The 14,415-nt window shown below is 35.9% G+C and overlaps 1 protein-coding gene across 3 annotated transcripts in view; it reads right to left on the bottom strand.

Moving 5' to 3' along the window:
- LOC113234646 (bumetanide-sensitive sodium-(potassium)-chloride cotransporter) overlaps positions 1 to 14,415 on the bottom strand; it is a 48,869-nt gene that overhangs the window by 19,456 nt on the left and 14,998 nt on the right. For 2 of the 3 annotated variants that reach the window (XM_026470046.1, XM_026470048.1), the window contains exons 2-3: positions 4,409 to 4,540; positions 2,910 to 3,219 (exon numbers count right to left, since the gene is read on the bottom strand). In XM_026470046.1, coding sequence (XP_026325831.1) covers positions 2,910 to 3,219; positions 4,409 to 4,422 — 324 coding nt within the window. In that variant the 5' untranslated portion in view covers positions 4,423 to 4,540. Of the gene's footprint in view, positions 1 to 2,909; positions 3,220 to 4,408; positions 4,541 to 5,753; positions 5,780 to 14,415 lie in introns of those variants that run through there. The other variant, XM_026470047.1, reaches the window with a different exon arrangement.

Raw genomic sequence — 14,415 nt, 5'->3', positions numbered from 1 at the left:
AGTGTAAAAATACATGTAATAAATACATAATCTAGTACACATTTTTTTTTGGAATTTAAAATAAAATATTATATTAGATTATAAATTATATTAGAAAATGTAGAAGTGTGGGAGTTTCTAAGTTTTTATTTAATGGCCGATATCGTTTGCTGTAGTTTTTTTAAAAATTATGTATTTAAATTTAAGTCAGGATATTTCTAAAGCATTAAAGTTACATACAGTGCGTTCAAAAACCAAATGTATTAACATTTACTTTATCTTTCAATAATCAACTATAAAAATGGAAGTAAATTAGTTTATAAAAAAATAAAAATAAAATTTGCGCATAAAATTAATAAAATAAATAACACAAGCGCAACTACAGTCACAAACCACCACCAAAAAATAGAAATATATATATTTTGGGTATAATTTTATGCAGAGGGATAATTAACTGCATGAAAAAATATTCAACAGAAGCGCAGCTATTTGGCACGATTTAACCTTCAGTGGATTCGCGGAGTAGTAAATTAATTTACTTCCATTTTTATTAACATGTACTTCCGCAAAGTAATGCCTGAATCTATTAATGAATAATGAACAATTTATTGTAAACTATGCCTATAATTACGGACAGTCGACAATATAATAATATTTTCAGTAAAATAGGAATAGCAAATAAGATATGTGCTTGTTGCTACCGCACGCATGCCACGCGAATGTCGCTACGAGCTATTTTGAAAAAAAAAATTGTTACCAGTACAATAATTAAATAGGTAAAATTAATCGTTTGTTGTAGTAGTGATTGTTATAATTCCTACATATTCTAGGAAAATCCTACGTATCGACTGTGAACTGGCAACCGGTACTATCTCAATTTTGATAACTTTACAGGATGAAGAAAAAATCATTTATATAGCATCTGCTTTATTAAATAAAAATACGTAGTATACATACATATGTAACAAACATATTTAAAAACTACGTATTTTTATTTAATAATCCAGATGCTCTATATAAATGACGCAAGCACTTTTTTCTTCATTCTGTAAAGTTGTCAAAATTGAGGTAGTACCTACCGATTGCCAGTTTACAGTCGTTATGTATATCATTTTTCGCATTCTGTGTAATTTTGGCAACATACCCTAGTATATTCAATGTATTTATATATCGCATAACTACATTTTAATCGCCGGAACTTGTCATCGTCTATTAAGATCGATTACTGCTGTTGTAGAATATACATTAGGATCTGCTAAGTATAAAAAGTATCATTTTCCGAAAATGTTCTATAGTCTCACATGTAATAGGGATCATTATGCAAAATTAATGACGTCAAAGAATGATTCATGATTGACAAAAACAAGGACGTTTCTATCAATTCATTCTCGCTTGATTTCATTTGACTTCAGAATATTGTAGGTAAATAAAGATAACTAGCACCTCAAAAATAATGATATCTGCATTGCTCCTGCATGCTATATAATATTACTCTTAATACGTTACATTTAATTAAAAATTAAAAATTTAATAATTAATTAAATTTAATTAAAAATGCTTTTCATTTGGATTCATAAACAGGCTTAAATTGATGAACAAACTCAAAACAGGACTGAACATTGTTGAAAAACAAAATGCCAGAATTCAGAAATGAAGAAGTAGAAAGAAACGGCAATACCTGATTGTGACGTCATAACATAATGGCGCCATTTCAATTTACATACTAGCTAGTGACCGTTTATACATATAAAAGAGACGAAGTATTCCCATACTACTGACTATAAGAACTAATTTCTCTGGTATAAGGACGGGTTGTAAGACGCTTGTAGAAATGTGTGTGTAGCGCTATTACAAAATTTCAAAATTTTGTAGAAGTGTACCAGTTCAGCGCGCAATTGAAATAACTGGCAAAATTCTATCCTGTACGACAGGGAATAATAATAATAACGCATATAACATTACAATAATCAATATATATTATAATTATAATATAAAGGTATATATCCAAAGTATATATATAGTAAAATCGTTGATTTGATTTTCAATTATCGTGGTCGAGCACAAAAATAAAAATAGAAGCGCATCTGACGCGCGGCTGCAGCGCTGCGCTCTCCAAGCGTCTGATTTGAACGCGCTCTTAATTTAGATATGGAAAAACCAATTTAAGATTCATTTTTGATTCATGTTCATGTGAGTTCATTGAAGCATAACGTTTTTATTTTTTCAAATAACATCATTCGATTGGGAACTCCTGTTATAATTATCGTATACAGCCCACTGCTTAGCCCGAGTAACCTCTATGTAGGAAGCTAAAGCCGTAGTAGACCTTACTCACGTTTTCTTAAGCTACAAATTCGCAACGGTGCGTAGTGCGTTCAGCGGGGCGATCAAGGTTTGTTGAATGCGCCACCGTTCCGAATTTATGGCCTTAGAACGGTTACGTTACGGACTTTTAGCAGCAATGCAAGCGCGCGACTGCATCGATACAAGCGCGCGATTGCATCGCTACACTTGGGATTCATAGGCGATTGCATCGATGCAATCGTGCGTTTGTATCGATGCAGTCGCACGTTTAACGCACGCGCGTTCGCATCGTTGCTAAAAGTCGCTGTAACCCCTCTTTGAGTTACGTGAAACTTGACTCTATCTAACTTGCATAAGGACTACTTTTCCTTTACCGTTAATACAATTGATATTTAGAAAACTGAAATGTACACGATTCGAAAGAATTCAACAGTGCAGTTCCCTGGTGGTAATTGAACCCACGATCTACTTAGGAGGCAAACGCTATCCCATCGACGCAATCGCTATTGTGTTATGAAGTAAATAGGCAGGTATTTTTCTTTAAATTGTGAGTTACGCCTATTCATGTCGTTTGGGACGATTTATTATGAGATAAACAAAGCATAATGACACATAGGTACATTTACCTCTTCCGTAATAAGATGGTCTCCGTGTAATTCGCCGAGGCTCGGCCGTTTTAAGGCACGCTTTGAATTTCTGTAGTTTTCCATCCTCGGTAGGGCTTCCCTCGTGAGTTGTGCGAGTGATCGTTTTCTCCTCCATCCCGCATCGTGAAGCCATGTTTCAGAGCCTAGATTGCCCTGTGCGTTTTGGCCTACAACCGCTACACCACGTTCTGTTGCCTCCGCTGACGACCGAAGCGGCCTCGATATAATACTTGTACCCAAATGTATACCATTCTTCTTGGATTCTCCTTCTACGGTGGACACTTGAAACCTGATGGCACAAAAGCATTTGCTAAGTACAATTACATTAAATGTTAGCAATAGTTACGCTCACTGATACGCATAGGTATAGGAAAGTGATACGTAAGTAATGGATAATGGAAATAAAGAGATGACAGGCTAATATAAAAATCTTTTATTTAACTTTCATTCATACAAAAACTGAACATGAGAAGTCAAATGTAAATAATTTAATGATGGTGTTAAGTGAAAAATTGTTATTTTTTATCCATTACTTGACAATAATAATCACATTATTGTCTTCAAAAATGTGTAGTGCACTTGTGAGAAATCCTATATACATACATAGTGCAACGAGCCTCGAGGTTACATGCGTTATCCTCCTAATTGTGCAGTTCAGTAACATGTATTAATACAAATAAATACATACATCTAGTATAATTGAGTAAAGTTATATAAATCGGCAAACAGTCTATCCGCATTTTCCAATAGCTAGGGTCAGCACAAACCGGCAGACGGCGGGCAAGAGCGTCATAGAGAATCTTTGCTAGCCAGCGCGCACAATAATGATAAAAGATAGCCCTTACGATAGTGCAACTGACCGCTAGCGTACCGCAGGGTACTACCGGTCGCTCGGATTTCGCATTCAGGCAAATTTCGGCACATACCAGTGGATGCCGTTGCATGCCGACAGCTCCCGTTGCGATATTCTCTAACGTGCTCTTCAACACCACAGAGAGAAACGCTCTGCGAAGCATCGACTTTTATGTCTTATTTCAATTAAAATAGCATAAAGTATATGATCGACTTTTATGTCTTATTTCAATTGAAATAGATAAATTGAATGTCCTCTGTTCTACCGCGCGGTTTGCGTTGGCCCTTACAGTTCACCTCCATCTGGAGGTACTGGAACTGATACTTAGGAAGTGTCCTTATTATTACATATATTGCTACTTCCACTGGTTCTGCACATAGAGACCTAACTGTATTATAGGTAAGAATACTTTTATATGTAATGATAATGTCATGTTAATGTCATTGCTGCATTGGCGACGGCGTATGTGTGATAAGTGCCTAGTACTTCGCAAGTGCAAACACATAACATCAGTAGCATGAACCTAAATTAGAACTGACGTCTACGTCAACTTACTACTACATATAGCAATATATCGAAGTTATAAGGATAACCTGGAAAATGTTACAAGGGCAACCGGAATTACCTGTTCTCAGCCATGATGTCAATGTAGTCGGTGAATTACCGGAAATTCGTCTTGCAAGGAATACCCTTCAGCAGAGTTATAGTTATTTGGGAGGTCAGCGATAAACAGCAGCACATACTTTTGTGATAATTCCTAAAACAAAAGAAAATATAATAAATAAATCAAAATTAAACAAGTTTTAAAATGCATACAGTCAGCTGTGACCATGGGACCTTTAAAGCACCCGAAACGTTTGGTTTATATGAAAAAACAAATATACGCGGTTGAGTTTTTTTTATGATACCAAGTAACAAGACGATCAAGTCGTGCGCCTGGTGGTAAGCGACACGCCTGACCGCAACAGTTGCAGTGCCACTCAGAGCTTTAAATCACAAAGATCTGAGAGGTACTCTACATCACACGTCACTTCTTATCCTTCAAAACCTAAACACAGTATGCTCATATTGACTTGGCGGCAGAAATGGGTATAGCGGCAATACTTCCCTGGACGAACTCTTTCACAAGGAACTCTACTGCTACTATATAACTTAAAACTTCACCAGGCTGGAAAGCACATATTCAATATTATTACAACAATGTACTGTATTTGGAAACAATGTAAACAAAGTTTTATTGAAAATCGCACTTATATTTTTGTCACCAAAATATAATTAAAATTTAATTATTATAAACAACAGAGAAACCCAGTTTTCAGTTGTCGCTACAAGTTGTGAGTTACGCCACTGAAGTATAACATAACACTACCAAAATCCATGGAAACACGTTATGCAATAAAAAAAAACAATTAGAATATCGAATTACAAAAAATAATTAAAATATGATTGCGTTATATGAAAGGCATAGAATCTGTAAAAAAACTAAATTTGATAATTCCTGCAAAAAGGAATTTCTTCGTTTTGGTTTCTATAGAATAATTACTATATTTAAAAAATAAATTCCGTAATTATTTTTATGAAAACATCAATTGCCTAAATATTAAAATAAACTCATTGTACAACAATGTCTTTATTGTATTAATACAATGTCTCTGTTAACAGAAACACGGGTGCAAGGGGTGCGAGAAAACTTATGCCATTTGAAATTTTCAATGGTCGATATTAAGTACATATCGTATATATGTACGCACGATAGTGAGCTCTATGGAATATGGTCACACAGTAGCGTTTCGTAACACTAAAGCTTGAAACACACAGAGAGCAGGTGTGGGCCGGGCGCGTGTCGTGTCGGGAGCATGGCGGGTCTAATTCCGTGTATATATGTTGTATGGACGACAACAAACCACGCAAGTGCGCGTGCGCCCGTCCCGACATGCGCTCGACGCGCACCCCCTCTCCGTGTGACTTACTCTTCAACCTGTGGATGGGCTGGAGGATACTTCCTGCGCTGACAACGTTCTTATAACCTCCCAGTTCAGCGTGTACTCGCGCAGGTTCTCCGTTACAGTACGCCCTTCTGGCAACCTAGGTGCTCTTAGGTCAGCTACTCATTTTGTTATACGGTTAACAAAATAAGACTTTTTAGCTCGTCCTTTTGTCCTGTACCTCGGCCAGGGTTATCAGCAGCCAACTGCTAAATGCAAGTCAGGAAAAAATAATTTATGTACACATTGAGCGATCAGAGTGTACACATTTCGGGATTGTTGTGGAGTTTTCGCGTGAAAAATTACATATTTGCGGACTCTATACATAGTAATTGATAAGGAATAGATCTTTTGTAATGTGACATGATAACGTTATAGTTCTCTGACAGATTTCAATTTCAAACTAGTATCATAAGTCCAATCCAATCACTTAGGTATATGCACGTTTTGGGTATCCACATCTCTTCTCTTTTATCTCAGATTTTCTTTCTTTACTTGTAATAAACAGAAGGTAAAATGGAAAGCTCGATACATTCGAAATGAACACCTTTAAATAATAATTTATGAATTACATTTTCTAATTACTTTTCAGTTATTGTTTTTTAAATTGTAACGGACTTGATATTATAATTTTGTTAAATTCTTAACCAGAGTAAATGTACAAACTCGAAACTCGATCTCGAGTACATAAATACAATTGCATTTCACAGTATGGCTATGCAATTTTTTTTTTGGAGTCTTGTTTTGGAAAACATTTGGAGTCTATCAAAATCTTGATCGTGGCTTATTTAAAAAGCTTCACCGCTAATATTTATGTTCTGCAAATTTATGTTCTGTCTAAACCATTTAATTTATAACATTTTCTCATGCAGTGGCACGAGGCCACTTCATACTATAAATTTATATAAAAGAATCTGTCATAGCGTGTTCAAAGAATCCTTACATTATATATATACATCGTTAGCCACATATTACGTTATTTGTGCTTTAGCAAAGCAAAACAACAGGAGTTAGACGAATAGATTAATATTTCCGAATGTACACAAACGTATCGACTGTTTTTTGAAACGTCAATAACAAAAAGCCGCACCGCTTGGCGATGATGGTACGAATCCGTCTGCGGAAAAGTTTGAAAGAATCTAGCGAATAGAGTTTGCACTAGAGTTTAAACATAGGCGTTTAGTGTGAGTCGAGTGATGAGCAAACACGTAGTTCAGAATTTGAAATATGTACTCTAGGAAGAAACAAAGATAACGATAACAATCAAGTATATTACCTACACTTAATTCCAAGATTGTGGCTTTAATTACCACTTTTATGTGGATTAACCGTCAACAGCGTTTGCTTCTATAATTTTACACGTGACTCTTGTCACGATTTTGTTTTAGTTAAGGGTTTTGGACAGTCTTGTTTCGTTTATTGCACTGATTTCCTTTTTGGAAAATTTTCGCCATCATAAACACATAATAACAGGAAAAAATACGTCTCTCTGCTTTATGCACTTTGATTCTAAAATCAAAGTTCCAGTCAAAAGCAGTTCAGTGCGGATTTTACTGGCTGCCGCTGGAACGCAGGAAGTCTAGTCGCCAAGCAAAACCATAGTGATGACGAAAATGTAATTTATCTACTAGTAGGTACTTTTTTATTTAGCAACTGATTTCTCCATTCTTTTCTTTCATGTTGCTTTTTTCTAATGTCATAAAGAATTCCATTATCGATAAATCGCATCCATGATGCCACATCTGCAGAATTACTACTTTACAGAGGAGAGGTTTAATTCCACGAACGAAATTAGTCAACAATAGGAGAGTCATAAAATTTCATATATTCGTAATTTGTTTAATGTAGTTCGTATTGTTTTTATGATTTTCATGTTATAGAAGCAATTTTGACTTAAGATCACATGTGGCTTTATTATACTAAGAAACGAAACGAGAGAAGGGAAATGGTAACCAAGTTCTTCTTCCATAGTACAAAGTCGCATATAAAATTGTCGATAAAAAGAAATTGTAATGGCTCTCAAATTAAGCCCAGATTTGCAAGATCCATTTAAGTTTCAAGTTCCTTAGAACACATATTTTTTTTATAATATCTGCTCTGTGGTGGCGAGAGAGATTAATTCATAAAGTACGTTCTTGTAGAGTATCTGAGATTCAGCGTTCAACAGTTCGAGTAGGTACGAGAGCAAAATGGATTTCACTGTAGAGGTACTAAGTACGTTGACGTAAGACAGTGTGCGAGGGAAAACCAATATTGCATGTATATGTAAAAAATATAGATCTTACGCGCACTTACAGACTTATTTGATGAATTGTAACATAACGACATGCTCAGAATATAAGCAACTTCGTACACAATACTAGCTTATGATTTTTTTATTTTATTTTAACTTGTTTGCTTTGTAATGAACCTCAGATGAATGAATTAGAGTTATCTTGCTTTTCTTTGATGGCTATCATAAACAAGGTGACCTTGCTTGTGGCGGCGTGCGGCGTCGAGTGATGCGTCACCTTCTTCCCTCGAGTATGGTCGAGGAGAGCGACGGCGGTACACTCCTCCGCCCAGAAATTTATTTATTTAGTATAACGAAGTATATTATACGTATAGTTACCATATATTATTTATAATGAAAATGGAGTGTGTGCGTTATTATTATCATTATTATTATTATTATATCTATTTTAGACTCTCGCCTCTCCCAAGGCCTAAGAGATTAATTTTGAATTTTTAAATGGGAGAGGCGGTATTTCCCGGCAATGGCACAGTCGGCCGGGGTCAGGGACTCAGGTTCAAGAACTGGCTAACAATACGTGCCGTATCGAGTAGGACCGCCTTCTGCATTTGTGCTGGAAGCGACACGCCACAGAAATCCAACCGCCTCAAGCTGTTTGAAAGGCCGACTGGAATTAACCCATTTGCGGACAAAACAATTGGGATTATTCCAGTGGAGGCCACATCCCACATGTCGGTGATCTCGTGCGCAAGGTCGAGATACTTCCGGCGTTTTTCGGTTTAAGCTTTCACGATATTCTCGTCATGCGGGATGGTAACGTCCACAAGAAATACCCTCGATTTCGATCGACCCAATATCACAATATGAGGCTTATTCGCAAGTATAGTCCTGTCCGTGATAATGGATCGATCCCAATAGATTTTGGTGTGGTCATCTTCGAGTATTGGCTCCGGTGAATATTACTATTATTCTCAGCTTGTTAGCTGTTTTGAACCACACTTGCGGCGAAATCAAGCAATTGCAGCACGTCTATGAGGAGGGTGGTAGGTAACAAAAGCCTACCTCGTCCTATTTATTTCATCTGCAAGAACCTTCTGACAATGCGACACGTATTTCGATGGCTACCTTCTGTAACAAGTGGTATATGTTTGGTGGGAGATTCAGGGAATGCAATGACTTGTGTAGCTGTTTGGGAATGACGCCTGTGGTTGAAATAACTATTGGTACTATCATTACTACTACATCAAATGGTCTCTCTTGAAACGCGCAGAGATCTTCTGGATCTAACTTTCCTCCATAAACTCTTTAATAATAAAATGGACTGCCCGCAATTGCTAACCATGTTTAAATTTACAATTCCCAGAAGATACCCTCGTAATAAAATTGTTGCCCTACTGTCGCCACCAATAAGAAGAACAAAATTGGGTCACAACTCTCCAGTCTCCCGTTTATCCAAATTGCATAATGAGTTCAGTTCAACCGTCGATATATTCTCGGACTCGCAAACCTGTCTCCGTAAGACAATTCTCAGCAAACAAACTTGCTGATAATTTATTTTTATTTTTTTTTCATTTCATATTTATTGTTATTATTTTCTTTCTTCTGTAAACATAAATAATTAAGTTTACTCTGCTCAGTGCATGTTGTGTTACATCTGTAATTAGTTGTACATTTAGCGTAAGATTGTAACCCATGTAAAATTTAATATGTAAGGAATGTTACAACTGTTGATGAACCTAAATAAAAAAAAAAATAAAAAAAAAAATTACATTCTTTAAATGCCATATTCTGGTTATTTCCTCTTTTAATTATATGTATTTATTAAGTTTATCGGATATTGTAGACTGTAAGTTGTGCGTGTTTGGTACGGCAATGTCTATTAAAAATCCGGTTTTGTCAATCTTGTTTACTAGCGTGATGTCTGGTCTATTGTAGTGGATGGTTCGGTCAGTCGGAATGGCTCGATCAAAATATAATTTGGCTCTATCATTTTCAAGTACGATTTCAGGTGTGTGTATACAATAAGGCTAAATGGTTTCCAAAGAGTAGTTATTATTATAATGAAAATACTAATAATAGTGCAATATTTTTATATTTATTCAATAACATGATGTTTTACTACCATGAATATCGGCAATAAAGGCGAATAAACACAATACGAATATCCGCAACAAATATATAGAGGAATTCATAAAATCTGCTAGCTTAATCCGTAGCTCAGTTGGCAGAGCGGTAACCAAATTGAGGCAACAGTCACTGGTTCGAGTCCAGTCGGGTTGAAGGAAATTTCCTTTGTGTAAAACATGTACAACTTGTTATAATAGTATAAGTACGTATACATTTGTATACAAATAAGAATATAAATAACAAAGAAATAAAAATAAATATTATTTTACTGAAAAAGACCCGTTTACAGAATGATAAACAAACAAGTTTCAGTTGTTAAATCAAATAATGTATGTAACTATGTGAATAATTTTACCTGTACTCTCTACAACAGGTAAAATTATATTAGTCACGGAATTTTAATACTTTAGGACATAGGTTCCCAAACATTTTGGCTCACCCCCACATAAGCAGGATAAAAAATATTCAACGCCCACAAAAAAAAAATTGAAAACACGTATTTTTTATATTGCCTTAACACAAAAATCACAAGGAAAAAATATATATAGCGTAGTTTATATAGATTTTTCAGTTTTTTTTTTCAAATGCTGTAGCACCCCATGGACAGCATCAACGCCCCCTAATTGTTTCCGAGGCTCCTGTTCCGCCCCTCTAGAATCCTTCAGCGCCACTGGAGGGAGGTAGGGACCACTTTGGGAAACTATAGCTAGCTTTAGATATATAGATTTAGGTATTCGGTGTGCTAATGTCGTTCGTTGCATAAAATTTTGCATGAGCTTTAGAAAAAAACCGTGGTAGTCTAATCGTTTGAATTGTCGTCTCTCGAGTTTTTCGCTGAAGGAAAACGTCGTAATGAAACCTGCACGTCGAAGAAGGTTTACAACCCTAGAAAACGTGTGAGGTCCCCAAACCGCATAGGGCCAGCTTGGAGCACTATGGCCTCGCCTGAGAGGAGACCCGTGCCAAATTGAATGAATAGCGATGTGTTGCAATCGGGGAAACTCCTGTTAAACGCTTATTTGCCTCGTATGAAGATCGTGGGCTTATTACCAACAGGGCAGGTCTTTTCTCGTGAACAGTTTAGTTGTCTAAGAACGATAAAAAAGGAGTTCTGTTTCTGCAAGTGACATAGAGTGAGTCAAGTTTCACAAAACTCACATAATCTTAGAAGACGTATGCTTGTATTCTACGGCTTTAATTTCCTACAGAGGTTAGGTTAGAGGTCGAGCTCAGCAGTTGGCTGTATATGATGATTATGACATAGAAACTCCCAATTGAATGAACTTATTCGGAAAAAATATTTTTAAGATTCAATGAACTCACAGGAACAAGATGATAATGAATCTGAAATATTTTTTTTAAATACCTAGTGAATAGGTGAACAAGATGTGCGCGCTTTTTTTATAATATCTAGTGACGAGACGAACAAGTCGTGCGCCTGATGGTAAACTACACGCCTGACCATAATAGTTGCAGTGCCACTCAGAGCTTTAAATCGCTGTTGATGCGCCCGTCACCCTGAGACATAAGTTGACAAGTCCTACGTTCCTATAATTTGTTTTTACCTTTAAAAACCGGCACACACTAATGCTGACATTACTGCTTGGCGGCAAAAAAAAAAGTAAAATGGCAGTACCACCCTGGACGAACTCTTTCATAAGAAGCTCTACTGCTACTACTGTAAGCGACACGCTTATCCATAACAGGTGCAGTGTCACTCAGAGCTTTAAATCACGAAGATCTGAGGGGCACTGACACTACGCCCGGCGCCCGCCACCCTGAAACGTAAGGTGGTAGTGACGAACTCTTCCACAGGGATTTCTACGCTACTAAAAAAAAGAAATAGCTATAATATTTAGCTACAAAAAGCACTTATTGGAATAACGCTCAGCCTGACTCGCGAACTAAATTGACTATGACTCCTGACATTCAAGAGGTGAACCGCTCATTAAGCCTTCTGGTATGCTTGATTAATTTATGGCCCGAAATTGGAGATGTTGAGATCGTACATCAGTCTCTACTAGTGTAACAACGAATAATGATCGGAATGCTGATTTGAATTTTTGGCCAGGAGCGTAGCCAAATAGCTGAATATTTGGCCAGACTATGTGACCTGATTAACGAAAATACTACTTCTTCAATTATGATAAATGATTTTGTACAAAGAAATAAAAAAGGTACTTTAATGTCAAATTTATAATTTAAATTTATGGCTTAATGAAAAAGTAATTGTTTGTTTTACTTCCGTTTGATTAACTTCCAAAAACTTAATTTTATATTGGTTTGTAAATAATAAGGACTTGGTTTATTATGTTAGCGTTTTTAGACTTGAGTAAACTACATAATGAATAGGTAGGTTCCATTTAATATGTTACCTTTTTGATATTTTATACGAAAAACTAACTTAGTGTTACATTTCCTTCGACATTTTAGATAAAGATATCAAAAATTGCGTTTTCGTTAACTTACAGTGTATGTTAAGCGTTAATGAAAATGACAATATAATTTACTGCATTTTTTTTCTTATTTCTTCTTCTAGTTTTTAGGTATTCGGTACAAGAAACAGGACGAATAAGCCGAAGAGTAACCGCATATTCGTAGCAACTAGTCTCTACACATCAATGGTATTATTGCTCACTGCTATACATTATTGCGCTTTGATAGTTGGCTCCACCTGCAAATCAATTCCACAGATTCATATTCATATAACGTTTGTCTTGCCTATCGTTGTTTGGCGCTGTATTTTATTGTATGTGAGATCAACTTGATTTATATTGAGCAAATAATGACGTTATTATGTCGCCATATTAGAATATACGTGTTTTCAGTAACCAAACCTGATGACTTGTTATTACCATCGGCGTGCCTACGGGCATTATAAATACATGCCCATATAGATGTAACATATACGTAGGTGTGACTACACGTGAGCGGGCGAATCGTACTTATAAAAAACAACTATATCCAAATCATTTTTTTTGCTCCTTGTGAAAGAGTTCTTTCACAAGGAGCAAGGTAAGATAGCAGTACTGCTATCTTACCTATTTCTGCCGCCAAGCAGTAATGTGAGCATTACTGCGTTCCGATTTCGAAGGGTAAGGGCGCTGGTGAAATTACAGGCACATGGGACTTGTCAACTTATGTCTCAGGGTGACGGGCGCAGTGGCAGTGCCCCTAAGATCCTTGCGATGTATAGCTCTGAGTGGCACTGCAACTGTTATGGACAGGCGTGTCGCTTATCATCAGGCACACGACTTGTTCGTCCGCGCTACGTGGTATTATAAAAAAAAGTTTTTCTTTTGCTAGAAAAGCTTTGCGGTACTCAAACTTTAGTTTCCTCTACAAGTCCGATTGACCTATCGTCTGTCTGTCGTCGCGTATTTATTAATAAGTTTTGGTTAAACCCTTAGACTATGGAAACTATAGGACATGTTACGTTGACATATATAAATCAGACGTTATATGTATATGATGCATTTCGACGTCGAAAACATAAACATGTTATTGTCTTTGTTTAACTATTGCGTGCCGTCTTAAGCCAAAAGAGATAGTATTACATTGGTCTGTGTCAAACACGGGAATCGAAAATACGTAACGTCATCTTAAATGCCAACCGTGTCCATTTCGCAGTACATGAGGTACATGATACCGTTGTCAAAGGGAAGTACATCAAATGTCAAAACAAATGTTTTCCAAAGGTACTATTGAATTATTCGCATGTATTATAATTAAATTGGACAAAAATATTGACAGTGAGAATAATTAGGTATTTATAAAAATGCGACGCTGCAACATTAAGGGATGTGGCTTTAGAAAAAGTGCAAAGCAATCGAATGTTACATTGCACAGGCATGTGTTATTTTTTGTCTATAAATCACGCAATAGCCCAAATATTTAATGTAATTACACTTATTTAAGTAGTTTATTTATAAATCTTGTCAAATTTTGCTTTTGTTACTTTAGATTGCCTGTTTGTTTGTATATTTTGATGATTGTTGTTAACGATTATTTTGAGATAGTGTTGATCTTGTAAGCATACATATTATCGATATTCTGGCATTAAAACAATTCACTATGAGATTTTTAAATATGTACTAAAATGTAGGTTCAAGGCGTACCTCTTAAAGTAATTTTTTAATTTTTTATTTAGTAAGTACAATTAATACTATGTAATGTTATAAACCAATAAAGTAGGTATAATTAAGTAAGAATGCGCATGTCGCCAACAAACTGCACAGCAGTTTGGTGACTTTTACTAAATAAGTTACCAGTTGTAATCTTGAAAAT

The sequence above is a fragment of the Hyposmocoma kahamanoa genome, unplaced genomic scaffold (genome assembly GCF_003589595.1).
Source record: "Hyposmocoma kahamanoa isolate Upper Pololo Valley unplaced genomic scaffold, ASM358959v1 86, whole genome shotgun sequence".
NCBI lineage: Eukaryota > Metazoa > Arthropoda > Insecta > Lepidoptera > Cosmopterigidae > Hyposmocoma > Hyposmocoma kahamanoa.
Note: the sequence above shows the minus strand (reverse complement) of the source record. Positions and strands in the feature narration are given on the sequence as shown.